General features: G+C 43.2%; 1 protein-coding gene across 3 annotated transcripts in view; it reads right to left on the bottom strand.

Moving 5' to 3' along the window:
* Positions 1-27,214, bottom strand: part of galnt17 (polypeptide N-acetylgalactosaminyltransferase 17) — a 416,470-nt gene that overhangs the window by 233,889 nt on the left and 155,367 nt on the right. For all 3 annotated transcript variants that reach the window (XM_060848468.1, XM_060848466.1, XM_060848469.1), the window contains exon 6: positions 5,796-5,993. In XM_060848468.1, coding sequence (XP_060704451.1) covers positions 5,796-5,993 — 198 coding nt within the window. The remainder of the gene's footprint in view (positions 1-5,795; positions 5,994-27,214) is intronic.

Genomic DNA, 27,214 nt, shown 5'->3' with positions numbered 1-27,214 from the left:
CATCCCATCCAGCTAATTAAGTCACGGACAGAAACTAAATTGCAACCGGATTGGGAGGGACCATACCAGGCTTTTTTTTGACTACCGAAACGGTGATAAGAACGGCAGAGAAAGTCTGGACTCACTACACCAGGATTAAGGGACCAGTGGAATCCCCAGTTGAGAAAGAAGTCTGGACAGCCGAAACAACGCAAGAACCACAGACTAAAAAGTGACTGGTTATACCGTGGTGACACGAGCGCTGGATGGTTTTTTATAGATTGCATGTAAAGTCCCTTGGCGCTTCAATACTATTGTAAAATGCTAGGAATGCTTAGCGTTATAATATCAACTCTCTTAGTATTGGATATTTTGTCAAACATCGTCTTCATACTTGTTATTAACGGTTCCTGAGTCTGATAATCCATAAGTAATAGATGCCAATTCATGCAGCTTAGTAAACTGTGAGGATGTAGATAATCAGAGACAGTACCGCAGCTCAGAGATACATCTTAAGTCCTATGGGGATGACCTTGAGGATGGTACTTGGTATAATGGTCTTATCACAGTAGACCAGGCCCCCTTCTGATCAGCTTTCGATTGTCCCTATAAAAAGTGTAACCCAATATACTCAAAGATAAAGAAAACCACATGGCATGAAGCAATTCTCGGGGGGAGCACAATTAAATGAAACATTTGGGATTGAAATGAAAACAAACAGGAATGATTTCTCGGGCTGTTGTTTCCAAATTAGCGTAGGAAAGGGAAACCAGGCAGAACTACTGGACAATAAGATACAACCTTTCACCTCTACCGATGACTCTAAGGTGGTAAAAATTACAGAGGTGAAGGTATTGAAACAGTACATCGAAATAGAAACAGGATACGGGGTTGCAAATGTCTGGGTTGAACAGGTGAAGTATACTGTAAAATGTAGTGGTTCTGTTCGCCGAGCTGGAAGTTTTTGTTGCAAACGTTTCGTCCCCGGCTAGGAGACATCATCAGTGCTGTGGAGCCTCCTGCGAAGCGCTTCTTTGATTTTTCTTCCGGCATTTATGGTGGTCTGTCCTTGCCGCTTCCGGGTGTCAGTTTCAGCTGTCCGCTGTAGTGATTGGTATATTGGGTCCAGGTCGATGTGTCTGTTGATGGAATTTGTGGATGAATGCCATGCCTCTAGGAATTCCCTGGCTGTTCTCTGTCTGGCTTGCCCTATGATAGTAGGGCAAGCCAGACAGAGAACAGCCAGGGAATTCCTAGAGGCATGGCATTCATCCACAAATTCCATCAACAGACACATCAACCTGGACCCAATATACCAATCACTACAGCGGACAGCTGAAACTGACACCCGGAAGCGGCAAGGACAGACCATTATAAATGCCGGAAGAAACATCAAAGAAGCGCTTCGCAGGAGGCTCCACAGCACTGATGATGTCTCCTAGCCAGGGGACGAAACGTTTGCAACAAAAACTTCTAGCTCGGCGAACAGAACCACTACAACAAGCACCCGAGCTACAAATCTTCGCACAAACTTTGAATACTGTAAAATATCTGAATAAATGCTATTGCTATGCATGTGCCTCTGGTAGGCCAATGGCCCAGGTCGTCCCCTTTCCATTTGGGTGGAAGCAAGACAGGAAGGGCATGAAATGTATGACAGCCCTGTAGCAGGATAAGACTGCATGGAATGATAGGAACTGTACCTCCCTATCTTTGATGTTCCCTCCCTTGTAAGAAAGACTTAAAAGCCCCCCTACGTTTTCAGACGCAGTCAGAAATCACACATCGTGTGTGCGTAGACAAGATAAAAATCAGTCCAGAGACTTGGGGGGGCTGAAATCATGGCTGAAAATGTGTTGCTGGAAAAGCGCAGCAGGTCAAGCAGCATCCAAGGAACAGGAGATTCGACGTTTCGGGCATAAGCCCTTCTTCAGGAGCTGAAATTATGTATAGAAATTGAGAATGTCACCGGAACGGACAAGAGAGGGAACTACTCAGCACTGAAGGTTCCCCGAGCGGATCTGTGGTGGTACTGTGGAGGCAAAATATTGAGACCCACCCTACCTCCAGATTGGAGAGGGATATGTGCAATTGTACAATTGGCAATTCCATTTACTCTGGCATTTGAAAAAGACAAGATAGCAACAAAAAAGGGGAAGGAGTAAAATATCATTATTAGACACCTCTTTTGATGATAGGATTCATCTGTACTCTCTAGGAGTTCCTAGAGGGGTGCCGGATGAGTACAAGGCTCGCAACCAGATTGCAGTAGGTTTTGAATCAGCTCCATTCTGGTGGGTAACGGTCAACAAGAATGTGGACTGGATAAATTATATTTTCTATAATCAGCAAAGATTCATCAATTACACTAGGGATGCTGTCAAAGGCAAAGCAGAACTTTTGATGCAACCAGTAGAATGGTCTGGGAAAACAGAATGTCCTTAGATATGATCTTAGCTGAAAAAGGGGTGTATGTGTGATGTTAGGAGGGAGCTGTTGTACTTTTATTCCAAATAATACAGCACCTGTTGGGTCAATCACTCGTGCTTTGTGAGGATTGACCACCTTGGCGGAAGAACTGGCTGAGAATTCAGGGGTGGATACATCACTCACAGGATGTCTGGAATCATGGTTTGGGAAAATGATGGGAGTGGTAGTCTCCATTCTCACCTCTCTGATAGTGGTAGCAGGGGTACTGGTAGTAATTGGCTGTTGTATCATACCTTGTGTATGGGGACTAACCCAACGGCTGATTGAGACAGTTTTGGCAAAACAGATGCCCCTAAAAGGTAATCAGGCAAAGGAACTCTACCCTCTTGAACAATGAGGGGATGGGTGTCCTTGAGGCCAAGATGGGTGAAGCCTCAGGGATGATGCTTGCAAATTTGGGGGCTACATATGAGAGAAATGCAGGAAACAACAATTATTGAAGAAAAGAAGGGGGGATTGTGAGAGACCCTTGCGAAGGTTGTTGTTTCTGCAAACATCATAAGGCTGAGTCATGGGGGTAGGTATATGTTAAGCTAGATATGGTTGTAAGCAGTTACAAGTAGCTGCATCTTGCTTCTGCAAAAACTGCAAGGCAGAATCATAAGGGTATATTCCAAGAAATAACTAACTGAAAAGGGAGGTGGTCGACTGGTAGAAGCACATGTATTGACAAGACCATTGCAATTGTCACGCACAAAGGGAGTTAGTATGACCAAAATAACCAAATAAGACCCAGTGTTGCATCAGCAAAAGTAATAAGACCCAGCTATCACTGGGCCAGTGGGGGGGGGGGGGGGGGGAATGTGTGGAGGGGAAGGTGGTTGCATGCCACAGACAGATGTGGAAAGCCGATTAGATTAGCAGAAGTAAGACAGGAGTATCAAGAGACTCACCTGAACTGTATAAATTGTAATGTAACCTCCTATTCTGGTGTGCCTCCTTTATGGCCACCCGGGCTTGCAAGACCGTATGAATAAAGACTGCTTCAGAATTTGACTCGGACTGAAATTATTGAACACTGAGCTTTGTTTCTCACAATATAGAGCACCCTTCAGCATCCCACAGCAACACTTTCACTGTGTGAAGCTGCCTGGAGGAGGCCTGCAGCACACAGTTAAGTGAGTATCATGATTTGTATTGATATGCTGCACATGACACGTGAAGGAGGTAGCTCTTTCTATCACCTTATCAGGTGAGAAGCTGGGGAACAGGAACATAATGAAAAGGAGGAGGACAGTAAGGAAGTAGAGAAATAAGAGGAAATGCAAGTGCTCCAGGGAGAGGAAAAGACTTACAATACTTAGTACCTTCCTGACCTGAATCCAACTGACAAAAGTAACACACAGAAGGAGCAAAAGAAAACTCCATAGTCTGGTGAGCCTGCAGCACCAACATGATCATAGCTGATCTTGGGGTTCAATTCCACACCTGATCCCCTCGCCATGTCCCTTAATTCCCAGAAAAAAAAATCTATCTATCTCAGCCTTCTATACTCAACGATGCTGCAACCACACTCTCTGGGGTGAAGAATTTCCACTTCTTAGTGAAAGTGTTCACTTTATCTCAGTCCTAAATTGTTATTCTCCTTATCCTGAAATGGTGAGACTTGCTCTAGTTTTGTCAGCCAGAGAAAGCAAACTCTCAGTGTCTACATGTTGTTTACACTGTAGTACACAGTGATATAACTCCTGGGCTTCCCTAAATTGCAAAAGTGATGATGTTTCAGGACAATTCAAAGGTTATGAAATGCTCAAGGAATCTCTGAGGATATAAGGGAAGCTCTAGAGTGGATTTTCACCTCAGCATCTCGTCAATAATCTAATACAACAGAAAATACCAAACACTGAGTGAAAATTGAGCAAGGAGAATTGAGTCCAGACCCATCTGCAAATCCTTTCATTTCTTATTATCTTTCCAAAGGAATAATTGAAGTTTCTCAAATGCACGGATGAAATTATGTAACTGACATTTAGCCAAAATACTCCTTCAAAATCTGTACTGCATAAGGTTTCCAGTCAGCCACGCTGCCAAGTGTATGAATGCTTGTTTTTATTAATTTACACATATACAAGAAGACACTTGCCTCAGTATTGCAATCTTCATCAGTAGGTTGGAAAATGAGTCCAAAATAAACCACTTTTTGAAAGTATGCAACACAAGGTTTGTAAAAATACATTGACAGACCTGAAATCTCAGAAATTTCTTTAAGTCCTGCAAATGCCTAACGACCCAAGCACATTTATCCAATCAATAAGAACATACATACTTCTTGACATTTGATACAAAATGCATCCTACTTGAACTTTAACGGAGCAGGCATAATTGTAAAGCTTTTTGAAGAACTCAGAGCATTCTGACTTTAGCATTAAATTCAAAAGTTTAACTTGTCTTTCCTCTTCAGTTGATGGTTAACTTATTGACCTTTGGAAAGGAAGTTGGCAGAAAAATTTGAGGAATATAGAACAGATGACTGAAGCACTGCTAATTTTGCACCAATGAGTTTTCACGTATTCTCAAGGCCTAAAAGCATACACTAAACACTCTTCACTCTTTACTGTTCTTTAGTCAATATTGTATTCTTGCACCTTCATTTTCTATAATATTACTTTACATAGAATCTACATGTAAATTATCAAATTTTGAAAACAGGTTTATGAAATTTGCACAGATTTATTTTATTAATGCCCACAGTACACAGAAACTTGGGACTCAGAAGCAGGATTAAGGTTATTCATTCCCGAGAGCTTGGTCCACTAGTCAACGTCTTCAAAGAATCGCTTTAAATCTATCATACTGATTTCTCTTTTACAAATCTGTGTTGATTGCCCTAAATTAATGTGTCTTTCTAACGGTATTAGTTTTGTGCTGTCTTATAGTTTCTAGAGGCTGATTTATTACTGTCACTATGACTGACTAATCCTAGTGTGTTAATTTGGTAGCTTTCAGTCCTCTGACATACTTCCTATATTCACCAATGCATCTCTGAATTCCCAGCATTCTAGAATTTACATGAACAGATTTTGTTGTTTTTATTCAACTTTAAATTCTGCACATTTTTCAGTACTACTTCCTTATGTATGGTTTGTTTTAGGTAAGTTGGGAAAGGAGTTGAACTTGAACTTTATTGGTTAAAATTTGAACTACCTGCAGAGTAGTGTGACAGATTACCTCTACTTCTGATGGTTGTCAATTGGATGGGTTCTGTCAATGGTGAAAGACTCAAGTCAACAGATCACTTTAGCCAGGTAACTGTCAGCTATTTTTAACTTGCTTATCACAGGTCTGAAAGTACAGTGTTCCAAATGCAATCAAAATGGCCAACTGACCTGATAGGCAATGTAGGGTCTGCTGTATCCCACCATTCTTTAGGAGGGCTAATGTACATACACCAGAGCTCCCAGGTGTAACCATGGGCACAGTTCTCATAACGCTGAACCTCAAATGTTTTGTGCTTGATGTTGTCGATAGAAGGAAGGATAATTCGCTTCCTGTCATCTTTAATTCTGGCCAGCACTGGTTCAACCCTGAAAAGAGAAGATGAAAATGGCTTAAAATAGTGTTAGCATTGTATAAAATTGTAATACTCCAGAAATGCAGCCAAGGCCAATGTGATAACAAAGCATATCGAAAGATTGTTAGTTGGGATGTCCTAGTGATAATGCAATTATTTCAGTTATTACATCATCCTTTGATGTCTGAAAGGATATTCCTTACATAAAAAAAACAAATCGAATTGTAAATATTTGAATTGTTTGAGTATCAGTGTGAGAAAGGAAACAAAGGTTATCGCTTAGCTTGTCGCAACCTTAATTTTGTCCTCAGTACCAAACTTTACTCGTAAAATGATAGGAACAGAATATAAACTTACCCAGGATATGCAATGCTCACCTTAAATAGACAGAGCACAGCCAGGTAATTCACCCAAAGACGTTGCAGGAGACCCCTGTGTAAGTGTTGCTAAGAAGGTTGTGATATCCCATTGCGGGTAACCAGATATAAGAGGATGTTAAGAACCTATGGAGTCAGCTGGTTGACTAGAATGGAGCATGGGTGCAAAGAAAGTGAGGAATTCAATACTGGGGTGGCCTCAAACACGCTGAAGTCATTTTTGAGCCCTGGAAAATGAGTTTTGAAATTTTAAAAATCTTCTCAGCTATTTTCTCAATGGTCCCCTACTATCTACAGACAAAGTGGTCTCCTGCAACCAATATAAGACACTTACCTGCTTAATTAACTTATTTTGGGTAGATGCTTTCCCATACGTACGCCTGAAACTTTTATCAGATGGCCTCGTGTATCAAAAGGCTGACTGAATTGCCTCCTGAGTTTCGGCTGCCAACCACTAATCTTTTATAGTATTATCTGTCAGCCAGCAATACAAAATAATTTCCATAATCCCCACAAGAGTTATTCAGCATTTTGTGCAAATGAACTATATATTAACAGGGATTTGATTAAAATATGTGTTATGCCACTGTTATTTGTCTTCTGCTTGTGCTGCAGTGGTTGCCAAAATCCCAGTGGAACATTGGGCTACTCTCTCAGGGAGAGGTGACTGATGTTGAATTTAACCCAAGGGTCACCACACCTCAGGTAAGGGGACAGATTGAGGAGGCAGTGCATTCATGGTGGCTTCAGTCAGCATGGAAATTGTAGTGCTGCTGGCACCACTCTGCATACAAATCAGCCATCCAGTGAGCTAACTTTCCTGCTTATATTAAGGAGCAGCTAATTTTGGGATATCACTGTACATCTACCAAGCTCACAAAGAATACATAGCAAAACCCATGGGAATAGAATTAGAAAGAGTCTTAAAGTAATGGTACGGCATTCTAGTGTGCAACAAAATGGTGCGAGATGTATGTGCTTGAGAAAGTGAATGAGCAGCTAATTAAAGAAATAAAGACAGAAAGAGAAGATGCTGCTGGGCCCCCTAGTTTGGGCAGGTCCGTCTCTCACTCTTCCCTTCTGCCTCTGTTGGTTTCAAACCTTCTGGCCACGTTCCTTGGATGCAGTTAGTGATTACATGTTAGATAATTGCCCTCTTCTCTGAATGCATTGATGTTGATTCGGTGCAACTTTTGTCTTGAAGGTAGATAGAAAAATGGACATGTATTTCAGAAGTGGATAATGAGAATGGTTCCAATTCAAGTGCCCAGAACAGCTGCAGCTTCCACTGAACATGTAACATCAAGGTAATCCAGTGTTGGCGTCATACTTAATGCTATTCACAGAACTGGGGCTATAGAAAGGGCTTTAGACTAAATAATGGGGTAGGGGGTGGAAAGAATGGATTCTCTTGCATAGAAAATGATAAAAATCAAAGTTAAAGGAGAAGGTAGGATTGCAACTTAATGATGGGGCTGATTGTTACCAGAAAATAAAAGAGAGGGACAGAATGTGTGAATGTCATATTGTACCAAGGAACCAGAAAGGTGTGGGGAAATTTCAAATGAGAACAAACTCAAAGGCTTTGTATCTTGATTCGTGAAGCTTTCAGAATAAGGCAGACAGACTGACAGTGTAAATTGTGATAAATGAATGTGATTTCATAACCATTATGAAAACATGGTTATCAGGAGAAACTGGAAACTTAAATATTCAGGAAAATATTTAACCTTATGGAGAGACAGAAGAAATGGGTAGCACTACCATTAAGAGATGAAGTGAAGACAATTGTGAGGAATTATCTAGGTGAGCATGACGTACAGTTCATTTGTATGGGGGTTAAAAAACAGCACGGGAAGGAAGACATGAGAATTGTACAGACCCCTAAATAATAGCCACTCTATGGGAAAGGCTATAAATCAACAAATAATAGGAGCATGTAAAAAGAATAGATCAATAATTATAGGTGGCTACAATATTCATATTGATTGGGTTAATCCAATTGGAAAGAGTACCTATGACAACAAATTCATACAGTGCATTTGGGATAATTTCCTGAAGCAATATGTCATGCAGCCAATCAAAGAGTCAAGTTATCTTGGATCCAGTAATGAGGCAGGCTTAATAAATAACCTTAGAGTAGAAGCTCCTCAAGGAAGTAGTGATCATAACATGAAAGAATTTAATACTTAATTCGAGAGTGAGAAACATGGTTTTAAAACAACTGTATTTAATTTAAATAAAGGGGATTACAATGAAATGACGATAAAGTTAGCTAAAACAAACTGGGCAGATAAATTAGCAGGAATGACAGTCAGCAAGCAGCCAGACTCTCAGCAAAAATATATCCCAGTAAGGAGGAAAGATTCAACCATGGAGAACCAAGGAAGTTAAGGAGACCATTAAATTTAAAGAGAAAGCATATAAGGAGGTCAAAGTCAATGATAGTCCTGAGGACTGGGACAAACTCAGAATGTATCAAAGGGGGACTAAAATGATAATAAAGACAGAGAAAATGAACAATGAGGGTAAAATCAGCAAGAAATATAAAAACTGACAGTAAGAGCTTCTTTTAATATATTAAGAAGGAAAAGAGGGGTTAAAGTGAGAATAGGACCCTAAGAAAATGAATCTGGTAAGATGGTTTGAGGGCACAAGGAAACAACAGTGGAGCTAAATAGATATTTTGCATCAGTAGAGGATACTTTGAATATTCCATTAATACTAAAGAATATGAGGGAGGAGTTAAGTTCCATTACCATCACTAAAAAAAGTACTATTACATAAACTAATGGGGCTAAAAGCAGATAACTCCCCTGGTCTTCATTGGTTACATCCTTGGATCCTTAGAGAAGTAGTTACAAAGATATTTGATTATAATTTTCCCAAAATCCTTGGATTCTGGAGAAATACCAGAGGATTAGAAAACTCCTAATGTCACAGCCACATTCAAAAAGGAAAGGAGGGAAAACTTGGGTAACTTTAGGCTGATTAGTCTACCATCTACTCTTAGAAAAGTATTGGAATCAATTTTAAGGAAGTGATAACAAAACAGTTGGGAAATCATGATCTAATCAAGCAGAGTCAGTAGGTGTCATGGCTGACTGATTTGTCAGAGTTTTCTGAGGAAGTCCCAATCAGAGTGGACAGACAGGAACCAGTAGATGTGTTATATTTGGACTTCCAAAAAGTGTTCTAGAAGTTAGCTCACAAAAGGTTAAGTCTTAAGATAAAAGCCCATGACATTGGAGGCAGTTTATTGGCAAAGTTAAAAAATTGGCTAATGGGCAGGAAATAGCAAGCGAGGATAAGGATTGCTTTCTTAAGTTGGTGACCTGTGACCAGTGGGGTTCCACAGGGATCAGTGTAGGAGGAAAGCCAGGTTGTGAGAGGGATACAAACAGTTAGTAGAAAGATGATGATAGATTAAGTAAATGGGCAAAAAGTTGGCAATTGGAGTATAATGGGGAGTTGTCCATTTTGGATGGGAGAACAAAGATACAGAATACTATTTACACGGAGAAAAACTGCAGAAAGCTGCAACATGAAAGGACTTGGGGGACCTGTGTATGGAACATAGAAAGCTAGCACACAGGTGCAGCAGATAATCAGGAAGGCTAATGGAATTTTGGTTCTCATTTCAAGGGAGTTAAAGGATACAAGTATGGAAATCTTACTGCAACCGTACACAGTACTGGTGAGACCACATCTGGAGTACTGTGAGCAGTTTTCATCTCCTTATTTAAGAAAAGATACCATTTCTATGAAGGCCATTGAGGGAAAGTTCACTAGGATGATCCTCAGTATGGAGGGATTATCTTATGAACAAAGACTAAATCGGTTGGAAGTCTACTCAATGGAGTTTAGAAAAATGCGAATGATCTTGTTGAAACATATAAGATTCTTAAGGGATTTGACAGAGTAAATTCTGAGAGGATGTTTTCCCTCACGGGAGAGTCTAGAACCAGAGGGCAGTCTCAGAATAAACAGGCACCAATTTAAGACTGACAGACTTCCTTCTCTGAGAGGGTTGTGTGTCTTTTAAACTTCTTGCTACAGACAGCTGTGGAGGCAGAGTCCTTATGTATATTTAAGGCTGAGGTAGATTGATTCTTAACTAATAGAGGAATCAAGGGTGGCAGGGAAAAGGCACGAAAGTGAATGTGAAGGATGCTGGATCAACCATGATCCTACTGAATGATGGAGCAGGCTCAAGGGCCCAGATGGCCTCCTCCTGATCCTATCTCGTGTGGTCTTATGGTCTTACATATCAGCAAACAAAATGCCCTGATGCAATGCAGGCATGACCAAACTTTCAGAGTAGTTGTCAGAATGGCAGTGCATTTTCTCTTTGTTATGCTGCTTACAGTTTGAACTGAAATGCTCTTCATAGATAAACATGCCCACTGAACCATTTCTGCTCACAGGGGTTAGATTTAACTTGCTTACTTTGCAGTGGCAACTAGGACCTGAACACTGCTTCATCGCCAAAGCAATAACAAAATTCGAACTGAAAAGTCTGCATCTGAGAAGCTTATAACTTATACATTAGGTTTGTACCCCAGGACGTCAACAGATCAGAAACTGAACTGAGAACATAGTCATTACCAGTGGGTCTACCAAAGGACAAATTTTTAAAAAGGAATACAAAAAGAGGCTGACAGTGGAAATGACAACAGACATTCTTCAATGAGAAATAAGAGTTTATCTCATGAAAAAGATGGACTGATCGTTCTGAGTTTCAAATTGCATTCTCCAAATAAGTGTATGTGACCTCGTTCTCAGTTGTCGTTAATCTGGTTGAAGGTCATAATGGCCATAATGGCTGAAGGCACCAAGTTTCCCATCTGTCAGATGAACGTCAGTGGGCTAGCGGCTGGGTAATAGAGGAATGTTTCTTTTCCAGTCCTGGTGCCCATCAGAGGCCTTCCCAAGCTGTGAAATCCCACCAGCCAGATGTCTGTACCTCTGATGTGTGACAGGCTGCTCCTCTTCCCAACTTCATGACCAAGTCCTGCCTGTCTGTCCCTGGCAAGATCCCAGACTCATTTTTCATCCAGTCTCCAGCATAGTACACCTTCCTCAGGGACTGCTTACAGTCTGATCAGTGACCTCCTCATCTAAGGTCACTGCTGCGTTAAGTAAACTGCCGCCATTAATCTCCACTGATGTTTGAAAGTCCACCTTTTGTGAATCAACAATCATGAAATGGTTGGGAATGAGCTAGCCTATATCCCACTACCAATGTAAAATTCAGGCCCTTAATGCATTTGGTAGGTCAGAAATCAGAGGCCTGAATGCCCATTTCTTACAGTCGAGAAGTTTTGGGATTACTCCACAGAGAGGGACCTTAAGTCTCAGCAGGTTTGTAGTCCAGTTAATGAGGATTACTTTGAATATCCCAATTTCACTCAAATCTCAAAAGGATACGCCAACCACATTTCATTGAGTTTTAGTTTCTTTGGCTAAGTGTTAGTTTTGTCAAGATTCATGATGAGCTTCTCTCTGCAAGGTTTAGTAAGACGTCTTGCCACATTTTATCAAACTGAGCTCATTAACAAGCCACCCCTCCCTCATGCGGAACGCTTCAGGGAACAACTCTGGGATGCCCGGACCAACCAACCCAATCACCCCGTGGCTCAACACTTTAACTCTCCCTCCCACTCCACCAAGGACATGCAGGTCCTTGGACTCCTCCAACGCCAGAACATAACAACACAACGGTTGGAGGAAGAGCGCCTCATCTTCCGCCTGGGAACCCTCCAACCACAAGGGATGAACTCAGATTTCTCCAGTTTCCTCATTTCCCCTCCCCCACCTTGTCTCAGTCAGTTCCCTCGAACTCAGCACCGCCCTCCTAACCTGCAATTTTCTTCCTGACCTCTCCGCCTCCACCCCATTCCGGCCTATCACCCTCACCTTGACCTCCTTCCACCTATCACATCTCCATCGCCCCTCCCCTAAGTCCCTCCTCCCTACCTTTTATCTTAGCCTGTTGGACACACTTTCCTCATTCCTGATGAAGGGCTTGTGCCCGAAACGTTGAATTTCCTGTTCCTTGGATGCTGCCTGACCTGCTGCGCTTTAACCAGCAACACATTTTCAGCTCTGATCTCCAGCATCTGCAGACCTCACTTTTTACCCCTCCCTCATGGCATCACTCTCTCCTAATTCTAGCCCATCCTGGAAGAACTCACCACTCTCTGAATAGCCACCAGCATTAAAAGGCTGCCGTGCATCCAGATTCCATCAGTGGCTCCAGTTTTTCAGAAGATGTCTGGGAAGAGGAAAATAGTGTTGAGATTCTCCAACAGGCACATGGAAGTCCTGGTTGGAGGGGTGGTCCAAAGGAGAGCTGTCCTCTTTCCCTCAAGACAGGCAGAGGAAACCACACCACCAGACATGAGTAACCCAGTTTCAGTTCACCTCCCAGGTCAACGTTGTATCTGCAGTCTGGAGAATAACCAGCAGTCCTGCAAGAAGATCAATGACTGCCTCCACTCCGTCAGGAAAAGCGTCGCATCCTTCCCATCGCTACCTCACGTGCACTCTATCACTACTACTGCACCCACCTCTCACCCAGACTTACGCTCTAGCATTCTCACGATCTCATTTCACCTCTTCCCTCACTCGCTTCACTTGCCCCAGACTCCCCACACTACCAATCGTCCATTTCAATTCACTTGTCCAGTGCCCCTCACCACATTTGTCCACTTGCACCAGCACTAACATCCACTTTCCTCCCACTCAATCCCTCCCTCCCTTTACTGGAGAAAACAACTCAAAATCCTTTTGAAGTAGGTACCTGCTACAATGTTAAAAACTGCTAGTATGAGTAAAACACTCAACTAGACTGCAAAATACATGAGTGTCATTCAGACAGAGAAACCCATTCCCATTTTCCTAAACAATGTTTAAATTACTGAAAGTGGTGGTACTCACTGTCTCATTTCACACCAAATAAGCATTGGAAATCAAATTTGAAATGGTCAAAATCAGCAAATATCATTTTCTAGATATTCCAAAATGTATTTTGCGCTTTGTGCCATACTATTAAAAAAGATAAAATGATAGGAACACAGGAAATAGATGCAGGAGTAGACCATTCAGCACTCCGAGCCTGTACCTCCATTGTGGCTGATTATGTAATTTCAGTATCCCACCCCTGCTTTCTCTCCATACTGCTTGGTCCCTTTAGCCGCAAGGTCCATGTCCAGTTCCCTCATGAATACATCTAATGAACTGGCCCCAACAGCTTCCTGTGGTATTGAATTCCACAGGTTCTCTCTGAGGGAAGAAATTCTGCCACAGTCCTGAATAGCTTACCCCTTACTGATCTCTCATTTCTGCAAAACACACTGTAGACTGTTATCACATAGTATTATTTGAAACCCAAGGCCTATTGGCTCCAGGTTAAGGCACTTGAGAAACACAGAGGGAAAACAGGCAAAAAAATTCCAGTCATGCTCAGCACTAAAAAACAATTCAGTCATCATAAAATAGTGCCGAAAAACAGAGTAACTTTCAGAATAAAGTAATAAAATAACTCGAAGCCAACTTTATGAATTTATAGGATACCTTTATCTGTGATGGTGCAAAATGGGTTATATCACTTCACATTCTACGTCATAATGTGGTAAATGTAGGGTTAGCTTGGTTAAATCTTTGAAGGACCACTACTATCTTTAGAATAGAATAGAATCCCAACAGTGTGGAAACAGGCCCTTCAGCCCAACAAGTCCACACCGACCCTCCAAAGAGTATCCCACCCAGACCCAATCCTCTACATTTCCCCTCACTGACTTACCTAACCTACACATCCCTGAGCACTATGGGCAAATCAGCATGGCTAATTCACCTAACCTGCATATCTTTGGACTGTGGGAGGAAACCGGAGCATCCAGAGGAAACCCACATGGACACAGGGAGAATGTACAAACTCCACACTGACAGTCACCCAAGGCTGGAATCAAATCTGGGTCCCTGGCGCTGTGAGGCAGCAGTGCTAACCACTGGGCCACCATGCCACCCAACATTTTGCCCTGTTCCTGATTTTCATTGCTCAGTACGCATTTGTGCATTTGGAAATAGTGAATGCAGAGGCAATGAATTTGCAGGCCTTCTACTTATGCCAACAAAAACATGGGTGGGTCAGCATAACCTGGAGGCTTGGAGAGCTGAAGACGCCGGATTTACAACGGGTGGTTGGTCCAATAAAATTCATTTTACCATATCATACAAATCAAAATGGTCCCATATACTCATACAGTTGGTTCAGAGATCAATTTAGTATTCCAAAAGCTGACCAGCTATCCAAATAGTCTCTTAGTCTTTACATAATTTTTTTCTGAGGAATGGTCACTGGATCCGAAATGTTAATTCTGATTTCTCTCCACAGACCTGCTGAGTTTTCAAAGCAATTTCTATTTTTGCTTCTGATTTCCAGCATCTGCAATTCTCTGTTTTTTTTTACATAGCTCATGTTTGCTTTTGGCTATTTTCAGATTATTCACTAGGCTTAGTTAGTCATTTTCTATTTCCTATTACCCAGCTGCTTCCCAGTTAACTCTTTCCAGTGCTGGAGTAGGATTAGGAGAAAGTGAGGTCTGCAGATGCAGGAGATCAGAGCTGAAAAATGTGTTGCTGGAAAAGCGCAGCAGGTCAGGCAGCATCCAAGGAACAGGAGAATCGACGTTTCGGGCATAAGCCCTTCTTCAGGAATGAGGAGGGTGTGCCAAGCAGGCTAAGATAAAAGGTAGGGAGGAGGGACTTGGGGGAGGGGCATTGGGAATGTGATAGGTGGAAGGAAGTTAAGGTGAGGGTGATAGGCTGGGGAGGGGCTGGGCACGGAGAGGTCGGGAAGAAGATTGCAGGTCAAGAAGGCGGTGCTGAGTCCAAGGTTTGGGACTGAGATACGGTGGGGGGAGGGGAAATGAGAAAGCTGGAGAAATCTGCATTCGTCCCTTGTGGTTGGAGGGTTCCTAGGCAGAAGATAATGCTCTCTTCCTCCAGGCATCGTGTTGCCATGGTCTGGCGATGGAGGAGGCCAAGGACCTGCATGTCCTTGGCGGAGTGGGAGGGGGAGTTAAAGTATTCAGCTATGGGGCAGTTGGGTTGGTTGGTGCGGGTGTCCCAGAGGTATCTCTGAGATGTTCCGCAAGTAGGCAGCCTGTCTCCCCAGTGTAGAAGAGGCCACATCAAGTGCAGCGGATGCAGTAAATGATGTGTGTGAGGTGCAGGTGAATTTGTGGCGGATATGGAAGGATCCCTTGGGGCCTTGGAGGGAAGTGAGGGGGGAGTTGTGGGCGCAAGTTTTGCATTTCTTGCAGTTGCAGGGGAAGGTGCCGGGAGTGGAGGTTGGGTTGGTGGGGGCTGTGGACCTGATGAGGGAGTCGCAGGGGGAGTGGTCTTTCTGGAACGCTGATAGGGGAGGGGAGGGAAATATATCCTTAGTGGTGGGGTCCGTTTGGAGGTGGCGGAAATGACGAAGGATGATACGATGTATCTGGAGGTTGGTGGGTGGTAGGTGAGGACCAGTGGGGTTCTGTCCTGGGGGCAATTGGAGGGGCGGGGGGTTCAAGGGCGGAGGAGCGGGAAGTGGAGGAGATGCGGTGGAGAGCATCGTCAACCACGTCTGAGAGGAAATTGCGGTCTTTGAAGAAGGAGGCCATCTGGGTTGTTCGGTATTGGAATTGGTCCTCCTGGGAGCAGATGCCGCGGAGGCGAAGGAATTGGGAATATGGGTTGGCGTTTTTACAGGGGGCAGGGTGGGAGGAGGATTCGTCAACCAAGTGATCGATTTTATTTGGAGTTACAGGTCCAGTGCCATTCAACACACAGATTTTTTTTATATATAGCTGAAATACCTCTGTAAAACTAAACTCAGATTGAAGTCCAAACTTCAGAGATATGTGAAGCTTTTTTACCAGTGTGAAAAGTAATCCAGATCTAACTACAAGTGCTGGGGAGGCGATGGCATAGTGGTATTATGGCCATAGCAGTAATCCAGAGGCATCCCAGGTAATATTCTAGGGACCAAGCTTTAGATTCCACCACTGCATTTGATGGTATTTGAATTCAATAAAAATCAGGACTTAAAAATCTAATGATGAATAATTGCTGAAAAAAAGTCTATCTATTTCACAAATGACCTTTAGGGGGTGCTATCTACCCATTTGTCATGCTCGATTCACAGCAACGTGTTGATTCTTAACTGCCCTTTGAAATGGCTAGTTATGTCAAAAATGGAATGTAATTGGACAGACCACTTGATATCCACTGAGGCACGGGGTATGATAGTAGCTGCACCTCGGTCTCCTGTCGACTCTGCAAAGTCCTCCTTGCTAACAATTGGACAGCTAGTGTCAAAACTGGGATAGCTGTCTCACAGATTAGTCATACCTTTCAGACAATGTTCCAAACATCCTCCTTCCAAGGCAGGACAGACCCAGCAGAAGCGGCAGCACAGTGACTTGCAGTGGCAAAGGCACAGAATGTACTCTGGGTAGGGAATTCAATGTCCACTACCAAGAGTGGCTTGGGTAACAGCACTACTGGTTGAGTCTGAAAGAGCAACTAGTCTGCGACTGCAGCAGGTGATGAAGGACCCAACAAGGAGGAGAAAGAGATTGGACCTCATTCTCACCAGTTTGCCTGCAGTAGATGCATCTTGATGGTACCAGTAAGAGTAACCATCACAAAGTGTGGATACAAAGTCCTACCTTCAACATTGAGAATATCCTCATCATATCATGGGCACTATCACCATGCCAAATGTGATAGACTTCATTTAGATCTAGCAACTCAAGATTGGCCATCCATTAGGCGCTGTGAGCCATCAACAGCAGTAGAATTGTACTCCATCACAAGCTGCAACCTCATGACCCAGCATATTCCCCATTCAACTATTACCGTTAAGCGAGGGATCAACTCTAGTTCAATGGAGAGTGCAGGAAGGCAAGCCCAAGCCAGATTGAGACATGCCTAAAAATGAGGCGTCAACTTGATCACACTATAAAACAGGACTGCATGTGTGCTAAACAGCATAAACAACAAGTGATCAACAGGACTAAGTGATTCTACAATGAACGGATCAGATTTGAGCTCTTCAGTCCTGACACATCCAGCCATAAATGGTGGTGGACAATTTAACAACTCACAGGAGGAACAGGCTCCTCCAATCCTCAAATATCCCTATCCTCAAAAATCAGGAGCCCAGCACGACAAAAGATGGGTGATCCATCTCAGCCTTCTTTTCCTTTTCCTCTGCTACATCGATGACTGTATCGGCGCTACCTTGTGCTCCCACGAGGAGGTTGAACAGTTCATCCACTTTACTAACACCTTCCACCTCGACCTCAAAATTACCTGGACCATCTCAGACTCCTCCCTCCCCTTCCTAGACCTCTCCATTTCTATCCCGGGCGACCGATTCAACAGACATTTACTACAAACCGACCGACTCCCACAGCTACCTATACTACACCTCCTCCCACCCTGCCCCCTGTAAAAACGCCATCCCATATTCCCAATTCCTTCGCCTCCATCGCATCTGCTCCCAGGAGGGCCAGTTCCAATACCCAACAACACAAATGGCCTCCTTTTTCAAAGACCGCAATTTCCCCTCAGATGTGATCGACGATGCTCTCCACAGCATCTCCTCCACTTCCCGCACCTCCGCCCTTGAACCCCGCCCCTCCAATCGCCACCAGGACAGAACCCCACTGGTCCTCACCTTCCACCCCACCAACCTCATATCATCCATCGTTATTTCCGCCACCTCCAAACGGACCCCACCACCAGGGATATATTTTCCTCCCCTTCCCTATCAGCGTTCCGGAGAGACCACTCCTTCCGTGACTCCCTCGTCAGGTCCACACCCCCACCAACCCAACCTCCACTCCCGGCACCTTCCACTGCAACCACAAGAAATGCAAAACTTGCGCCCACACCTCTCCCCTTACTTCCCTCCAAGACCCCAATGGATCCTTCCATATCCGTCGCAAATTCACCTGCACTTCCACACACATCATTTACTGTATCTGTTGCACCCGATGTGGTCTCCTCTACATTAGGGAGACAGGCCGCCTACTTGCGGAACGTTTCAGGGAACACCTCTGGGACGCCCGCACCACCCAACCCACCTGTCCCATGGCTGAACACTTTAACTCCCCCTCCCACTCCGCCAAGGACATGCAGGTCCTTGGCCTCCTCCATTGCCAGACCCTGACTACACGACGCCTGGAGGAAGAGCACCTCATCTTCCACCTAGGAACCCTCCAACCACACGGGATGAATGTAGGTTTCTCCAGCTTCCTCATTTCCCTTCCCCCCACCTTATCTCAGTCTCAACCTCCGGATTCAGCACCGCCCTCTTGACCTGCAATCTTCTTCCTGACCTCTCCGCCTCCATCTCCTCTCCGGCCTATCACCCTCACCCTCACCTCCTTCCACCTATTGTATTCCCAGCACCCCTCCCCCAAATTCCCTCCCCGCTACCTTTTATCTCAGCCTGCCAGGCACACCAGCCTCATTCCTGAAGAAGGGCTTACGCGCGAAACGTCGATTCTCCTGCTCCTCAGATGCTGCCTGGCCTGCTGTGTTTTTCCAGCACCACATTTTTTGACTTCTTTAGAGGTTCCCAGCCTCACAGATACCAGTGTTTAGCCAATTTAATTCTCTCCACGTGATATCAACAAACAATTGGAGGCCCCTCGATTTTGCAAAAGCTATAGGCTCTGACAACATTCTGGCAATAGCAGTGAAGTCGTACGCTCCCCTAAGCCAAGCTCTTCCAGTACAATTACAGCACTGGCATCTACCCGACAATGTGGAAGATTAAGCAGGTACGTCCTGTAAATAAAAAGCAGGACAAATCCGATTCGACCAATTACTGACCCATCAGTCTACTCTCGATCATGAGTGAGGTGATGGAAGGAGTCATCAACAGTACTATCAAGCAGCACTGACTCAGCAATAGCCTGCTCAGTGATGCCCAGGGTTTGGGTTCCGCCAGGGCCACTCAGCTCCTGACCTCATTACAGCCTTGGTTCAAACATGGACAAAAGAGCTGAATTCCCGAGGTGAGATGATAGTGACAGCGCTTGACAGCAAGGCTGCACTTGACTAAGTGTGGCATCAAGGAATCCTCGTAAAACTGGAGTCAATGTGAATCAGAGAAAAACTCCCTGTTGGTTGGAGATATACCTGGCACATAGGAAGACAGTTGTGGTTGCTGGAGGCCAGTCATCTCAGCTCCAGGATATCTTTGTAGGAGTTTCTCAGGGTAGTGTCCTAGGCCCAAATGCCCTCAGCTACTTCATCAATTACCTTTCCTCCATCATAAGGTCAGAAGTGGGGATATTTGCCAAGGATTGCACAATGTTCAGGACTATTTACGCCTCCTCAGATACAGAAGCAGTCCATGTCCAAGTGCAGCAAGACTTGGCCAATATCCAGGCTTGGGCTGAAAAGCAGCAAGTAACAGTCGCACTGATGCCAGACAATGACCATCTCCAACAAGAGAGGATCTAACCATCTGAATAAAAGCAAAATACTGCAGATGCTGGAAATCTGAAACAAACACAGAGAATGCTGGAGAAATTCAACAGGTCCAGCAGCAATTATGGAGAGAGAAACGGAATTTTTTCAGTTCTGATAAAGAATCGTACTGGACTGTAAATGTTAACACAGTTTCTCTTTTCAGAGATATTGCCAGAATTACTGAGTTTCTCCAGAATCTAATCATTGTCCCTTGACATTCAATGGCATTATCATCACTGATTCCCAGGATGTTGCTATCAACATCCTGGGAGGATCTGATTGACCAAAAACAAGCCTGCACTCGCCAAATAAACACAGTGGCTACAAGAGCAGGTCAGAGGCTAGGAATTGTGCAGCAAGTAACTCATCTTCTGACTCCCCACATCCTGTCCGCCATCTCCAAGGCACAAGGAGTGCGATGGAAACTCCACATTTACTTGCTTTGGTACAGTTCCAACAACATTTAAGAAGCTTGATATCAGCCAGGATAAAGCAGCCCACTTGATTGGCAACACATCCATAAATTTCCACTCCCTTCACCACCAACACTCTATAGCAGCAGTGTGTGCTATGTACAAGATGCATTGTAGAAATTCACCAAGGGTCCTTAGGCAGCACCTTCCAAATTCACAACCATGACCACCTCAAAAGACAAGGGCAGCAGATAGATAGGAACACCACCTCTGCAAGATCCCCCCACCAAGACACTCACTATCCTGACTGGGAAATAGAATCCCTATTTCTCAGTACTGCTGGCTCAAAATCCTGGAATTACTTCCCCAACGGCATTCTGGGTCAACCTACAGCAGATGGGCTTCAGCAGCTCAACAAGACAGCTCAACATCACTTCCTCAAGGGCAACTTGGTATGAGCAATAAATGCTAACTCAGCCAGCAACACCCACATCCCACAAGTGAATTAAAGGAAAGTTGCAATTTCAATGCTAAAACTCCTCTAATGAGAAGAAGAAAGATTCAAAGTTTGTGAAAAGATTTGTAGCTCAGGTGCTCGTTGTTGTGGTTCTGATCGCCGGGCTGAGAATTTGTCCCCTGTCTAAGTGACATCCTCAATGCTTGGGAGCCTCTGTGAAGCGCTTCTGTGATCTTTCCTCCAGCATTTATAGTGGTTTGAATCTGCCGCTTCCGGTTGTCAGTTCCAGCTGTCCGCTGCAGTGGCCGGTATATTGGGTCCAGGTCGATGTGCTTATTGATTGAATCTGTGGATGAATGCCATGCCTCTAGGAATTCCCTGCTGTTCTCTGTTTGGGTTGTCCTATAATAGTAGTGTTGTCCCAGTCAAATTCATGTTGCTTGTCATCTGCGTGTGTGGCTACTAAGGATAGCTGGTCGTGTCATTTCGTGGCTAGTTGGTGTTCATGGATGTGGATCGTTAGCTTCCTGTTTGTCCTATGTAGTGTTTTGTGCAGTCCTTGCAAGGGATTTTGTACACTACATTGGTTTTGCTCATGCTGGGTATCGGGTCCTTCGTTCTGGTGAGTTGTTGCCTGAGAGTGGCTGAGTGGTTTGTGTGCTGTTATGAGTCCTAGTGGTCGCAGTAGTCTGGCTGTCAGTTCGGAAATGCTCTTGATGTATGGCAGTGTGGCTAGTCCTTTGGGTTGTGGCATGTCCTCGTTCCGTTGTCTTTCCCTGAGGCATCTGTTGATGCAAGGACTGCACAAAACACTACATAGGACAAACGGGAAGACAGCTAACAATCCACATCCATGAACACCAAGTGGCCACGAAATGACACGACCAGCTATCCTTTGTAGCCAACACGCAGATGATAAGCAACATGAATTCGACTGGGACAACACTACTATTATAGGACAAGCCAAACAGAGAACAGCCAGGGAATTCCAAGAGGCATGGCACTCATCCACAGATTCAATCAATAAGCACATCGACCTGGACCCAATATACCGGCCACTGCAGCGGACAGCTGGAACTGACAACCTGAAGCGGCAGATTCAAACCACTACAAATGCCGGAGGAAAGATCACAGAAGCGCTTCACAGGAGGCTCCTAAGTACTGAGGATGTCACCTAGACAGGGGACGAAACGTCTGCAACACAAATTTCCAGCTCGGCGAACAGAACCACAACAAGAAGAAAGATTGGCTGCTCCAATCGTCATGTAATTCAAATGGCACAGGAAAGAGCATCAGAATGTTCCCTTAGTCTGTGGTTAGTCAATGTTTCAGATTTTTCTCCCCTGAATTAACAGCACACTCACAGCAGTAACCTTGAAATACTGCAATCTATGAATCGAGGGCTACAGCACTGGTTGCTTCATTTGAGAGGCGGAAGGGGGATTATTTTAACAAAGGGTGTGGAATGAATAGTGGACTAATTAGAGATTGCTGTTTAAAAGCTTCCAATTTTGGGCTTGGTGTCATGTAATGCTGTTAGTAGTGTTTCTACTTCAGCGACAAAAGATTTGGGTCCAAATCCCACTTGCCCCAATGTTGCATCATAAAATGTCTTAACAAGTTGATTGAAAATCCAGTTTATAAAATTTTGGTGCTAATCGATGTTATGATTTGAACCCATCTGCAGTGGTTGAATGAAGCAGTTCTGACAAATTCAATTCACCAAGTTGCTTCAAAGCAATAAAAGGAGAAATCAGCAGCGACCCAAAGGATTTGTTCCAATTTGTTGCTGCTTCTCTCAGGATGTGGCTTGATAAGGAATCTTATAAAATAACCAACATATGAAGGTTATTACAGCCTATTGGGAAGTTGATGCACATAGCTCTTGGTAACATGACCAAAAAGTGCCTTAGGCTGTCTACCTCTCAAGGTCATCCAAATCAGGGTATGTGCCTAAGTCGAGGAACCAAATTGTACTCCAGTGACTTCATGCCCATAGAAGTTGGTGCTTTCCAAGAAGGTTGTTCCATTCAATTGCAAATTATCATTTCAGACTCTTTTTCAGAGTCAGAGAAACCAAATGGGTCTCTTTTGCACAAGCTTGTGTTTGATGACATATCCAGAAAACTGAAAGCAGTACCCAGTCAGCTTTTGTCAACGTGAAATTGCTGATCTAGTGGTTTTTCAAATCACTGGGTAGATGTTCAGTGACACCATTCCTGATTTTCAGGTGCTCAACAGATTTCCAAAGCCCAATATGTCAGATAGAAAGAGTGCTTTTCTTAAAAATGTGGAGGCTTTTTTAATTGCAAATATATATTTTATTCAGAGAAAGAAATCTTTTGGTACATGTACAGTTAATGAAGCTATTCAGATCTATACTTTCTTTATTTACAGAGAACAATTTAGCCTTGATGTTCATCATTCTCTATATTTACAGTCCACCTCTTGGCATTTAGCTGAGGCAACAGCAAGACCCAGTTACTGAATGGGCCCCAGTTATTTTTTGGCAGAAGGACCTTACATGGTGGTCTATGTACACAGAGAGTCTGGGCATGTATAAAGGATCTCACAGGCAGAGCCCTTCTCATCACCAGCCAAGCAATGTCCTGCTATTTGTTTAAAAGTTCTGGCAGTAATGCATTCTGCCAAATGGCTTTGACAGTCTGCTGAGAGAACCACTTGACAGAATCTATCATCTCCTTTTCCCTAAGAAGAGGCGACATGCTGACCATATCCTATTGGCCTTGTGGTCAAAGGTGTTTTCATTCACAAATTTCTCCATGAAGGACTGATGATATGGAACTTTGTGCTGGGGATCCATGCACACCTTGATGCAGTCACTCACAAAGGTGGCCATCAAGGTGAAGATAGTGTTGGGTGTGATTTCTCCCACTTTGTCCAGATCTTTGTATATGGTGTCCCTTTGGACACAGTCCATCTTCAATCTCCACATGAACTGAAAGATGGCCCAGGTGACTGCGGCAATGCAGGTTCAAGGAATAGGCAGACCTGCACCGTGTACCACACTGAGAGTACATCACACCTGATATCCACCATGGAGAGTGACTGGTGCTCCCATTTGACCAGTTTCTGCCTTGCTTCAGTAACACATTCCTCCCAAGACTTGGTGTATGCCCCAATCCCTCCGAAACAAATACCCAGCACCTTCTGTCCTGATGAAGAAGGGGATAAGGGATCGGTTAGCCCAGTTTCCAAAGAGCATGGCCTTGCTCTTGCTTTGCTTTACTTGGCCCTCGAGGCCCATTCAAACTGGTCACAGATACACATGTCTGTGCACTGACAATGGATCCGAGCAGAAAACGACGACGTTATCATTTACAGGGGGCCTTAACCTGTAGGCCCCCGCTGCCAGGATTAGTAACCCCTCTCAGGCACAAATCATTCCTGATGGATTTGGCAAATGGCTCTATTCAACACACAAACAAGGCAAGACCTGCCTGAGTCCAGGTCTGATTAGAAAACTTTCTGATTCCCACCCACTGATTGCAGATTCCCTCCCGAAAGCCCAAAAGTGAAGGCATATAGACTGCCATGCTGGTTCAGGCAAAATGTTAGCCCATGTGTGAAACAGGCATTGACATAACATGGATGGCTGCTTGAACCAAAGACTTTTCAACCCCCTTGACTTTCTCCTGAACATACTCCACTATATGCCTTCCAATCACATCTCTACTGGAAGTGTTATCAGTAATGTAGTCTTTTAGGAAACACATGCTTGAAAGTACTCCAAAAAGAAATACAGTGCATCATTCTCATTTAAAGGAGACCCAAGATCCAATAATGGATTACTAATTCAAGCCTATGGGTGGTTCTTTACAATTCCCACGCTCCCATATTTTAAGTTGTATGCAATTTCTGCTAATCTTCTTCATACACAAGTAAAGATCATGTACACAGAAGCAGAGAAGACCACTGCTTGTCTTATTCTAGACCATAGCCATAGTCCACTTTTCTCTAGTTGCTGTTCATTCAGCAACTTTGAATCTACACTGCCACATTTCCTTAAACAGTATGTGTTCTAATTTTATCAAATAAACTCCTCTGCAGAAGTAAGTAAGGGTTGGGTTGATACATAATTGTTGAGACGGTATTAGTCTTTCTCTCTCTCTCTCTCTCCACTGGTTTCTTGACCTGAATGTTTATGGTCCTTTGCAAGGGAGAAGAAATAAGGAAATGTAGTGCATCACTTTGTATGCACAGCTCAAAATAAAATCCAGAGAACATGACTTCAAATGGCACCATGGTGGTTCAACAATCTCAATTTAGACTCTCAAAGACAATAGAGGAGATTAATGAGGGTGCAAAGGATCTTCAAAAGTTTAAACCAAAACCCGATAATATTTAACATCAGCTCAGACATGCACGGGGGCTTGCTTTTGTGAATAGGATATATTGTGGGAAGTAATATTGTTTTCTATCAAAAGACATTTTCAGTAATTATATGTTCAAGACAACAATCACCCTGTCTGAGCATTTGATGTTGCTTAAATAGATTTTTGAAACACTTTTGGGCTATTGTTCATGAGGGCCTAATGTCCTGACCTTTACTTTCAGCACTGATGTTTATTTAATCCATTGAAATAAAAATAACCATAAGATAATGGTTTGAAAGGAGGCAGGGATTGTTATGTGATAATTACTTCCCTCCAGATGTGTCCCAATGAGTTGCTTTGTTTGTTCCTAAAATGCTCTCACATGAATGCTCAGCTTTCCCCTCCATTGCTGCTAAATGGGAAGATATAAATACAATTTTGTCTTATAGACAATCTAAAAATAAATAAATGCATGGACACTAATACTGGCATTGGAATACAATAGAACTCCCTTTGACTAATGCTACCAAACACAACCCCTCCAAGTGATATGAAAATTATGAAAGTACCACGAAAATGCTTTGGAAAATCCAATATTATATTTGTGTAGCCAGTCCATTGCAAAGAGCATATATCTGGAATTTCTGCGAAATATGAACTCAGTTATGACAACATTCATCTAAAAGTGACCCAATTCTGTTTAAAATCACACTATTGATGAACGTACAATTATAGTTTCAAACAGACTGACAAATGGAGCACATTACCCAAGATCTGCCTTTCTACTGAGTCCTTTGAACCTTTAGCTCTTAAATAAAGGAATAAAAAATATTCAGTTATTCTAGCTAAGAAGCAATTCTACATAATTTTGTCACACTTTGAGAACTGTACTAATTACTCTGAAATGCAAATATCAGATATAGAAAATTACATTTTCCATAATTTTCTAAAAATATATCTTTAATTGTCCATTCTTTTGGATTTAAAAGACAATAATTTCAAGTTAATGAACATCCATCCAGTCACCATTTCTGAAGTAGTTATAATGAAGCATTTTCAATCCAATAAAACTATCTGAAATATACAGAGAATCTGACTGGAACTTCTACAGATGGACAATTAAGTGAGCTAATTCAATAGTTGATGATAAAAGGTAAAAAGATAATTTCTGTACAAGAAGATTCATTGTATTCTAGATCAAGAGTTGGGAAAGATACGTTACTGTAAACAACATTATGCACTAAAAATATCCATAATACAGTAATGTAATGTTCACCAGGGTTGGAGGATTAACATAGTGTCAGCTGCAGCCCAGTCAGCATGGGGCTCACCCCATTGGAAGGTTGCCAGATAATGTATCAGATGACATTCAGTATTGAAAGAGTGCAACATTGCTGATGGTAGTGTGTTTTGGATGAGATGAGATGAATGAAAACAATCCTATGGGAATATATTTTAGATTAGATTACTTACAGTGTGGAAACAAGCCGTTCGGCCCAACAAGTCCACACCAACCCTACGAAGAGCAACCCACCCAGACCCCTTTTTACATTTACCCCTTCACATAACACTACGGGCAAATTAGCATGGTCAATTCACTGTGTGAGGAAACCAGAGCACCCGGACAAAATCCACACAGACACAGAGAGAATGTGTAAACTCCACACAGATACTTGCCTGAGGTGGGAGTTGAACCCGGTTCTCTGGCACTGTGAGGCAGCAGTGCTAACCACTGTGCCACCGTGCCACCCATGTGAGAGATTTCTGATGTTTTGGCCAATGTATTGCCTTCAACCAACAACCCCAAAACAAATGACCAGGTAATTACTAAATTGATGATTCTGGGAGCTTGCTGTGCACAAATCAATTGCAGCACTTTCCACTTCACAACAATGACTACACTTCCATAGTACCTCATCAGTGGTCTAATCATTTTGGTCAACTCAAACTCATGAAAAAGTGTTATATAAATACACATTTTTCTTCTTTAGCATTTCGGAAAGTGTTTGTAATTGCAACTTTAAAGTCTGAAGTAATGTGTTTCTGCCACTTCAGGAAACAATGCCTCAATGAAGTTACAAGATAGAAGCATCAAAAGGATTCTCTTC

Source organism: Hemiscyllium ocellatum, chromosome 31 (genome assembly GCF_020745735.1).
Source record: "Hemiscyllium ocellatum isolate sHemOce1 chromosome 31, sHemOce1.pat.X.cur, whole genome shotgun sequence".
Classification (NCBI taxonomy): Eukaryota; Metazoa; Chordata; class Chondrichthyes; order Orectolobiformes; family Hemiscylliidae; genus Hemiscyllium; species Hemiscyllium ocellatum.
Note: the sequence above shows the minus strand (reverse complement) of the source record. Positions and strands in the feature narration are given on the sequence as shown.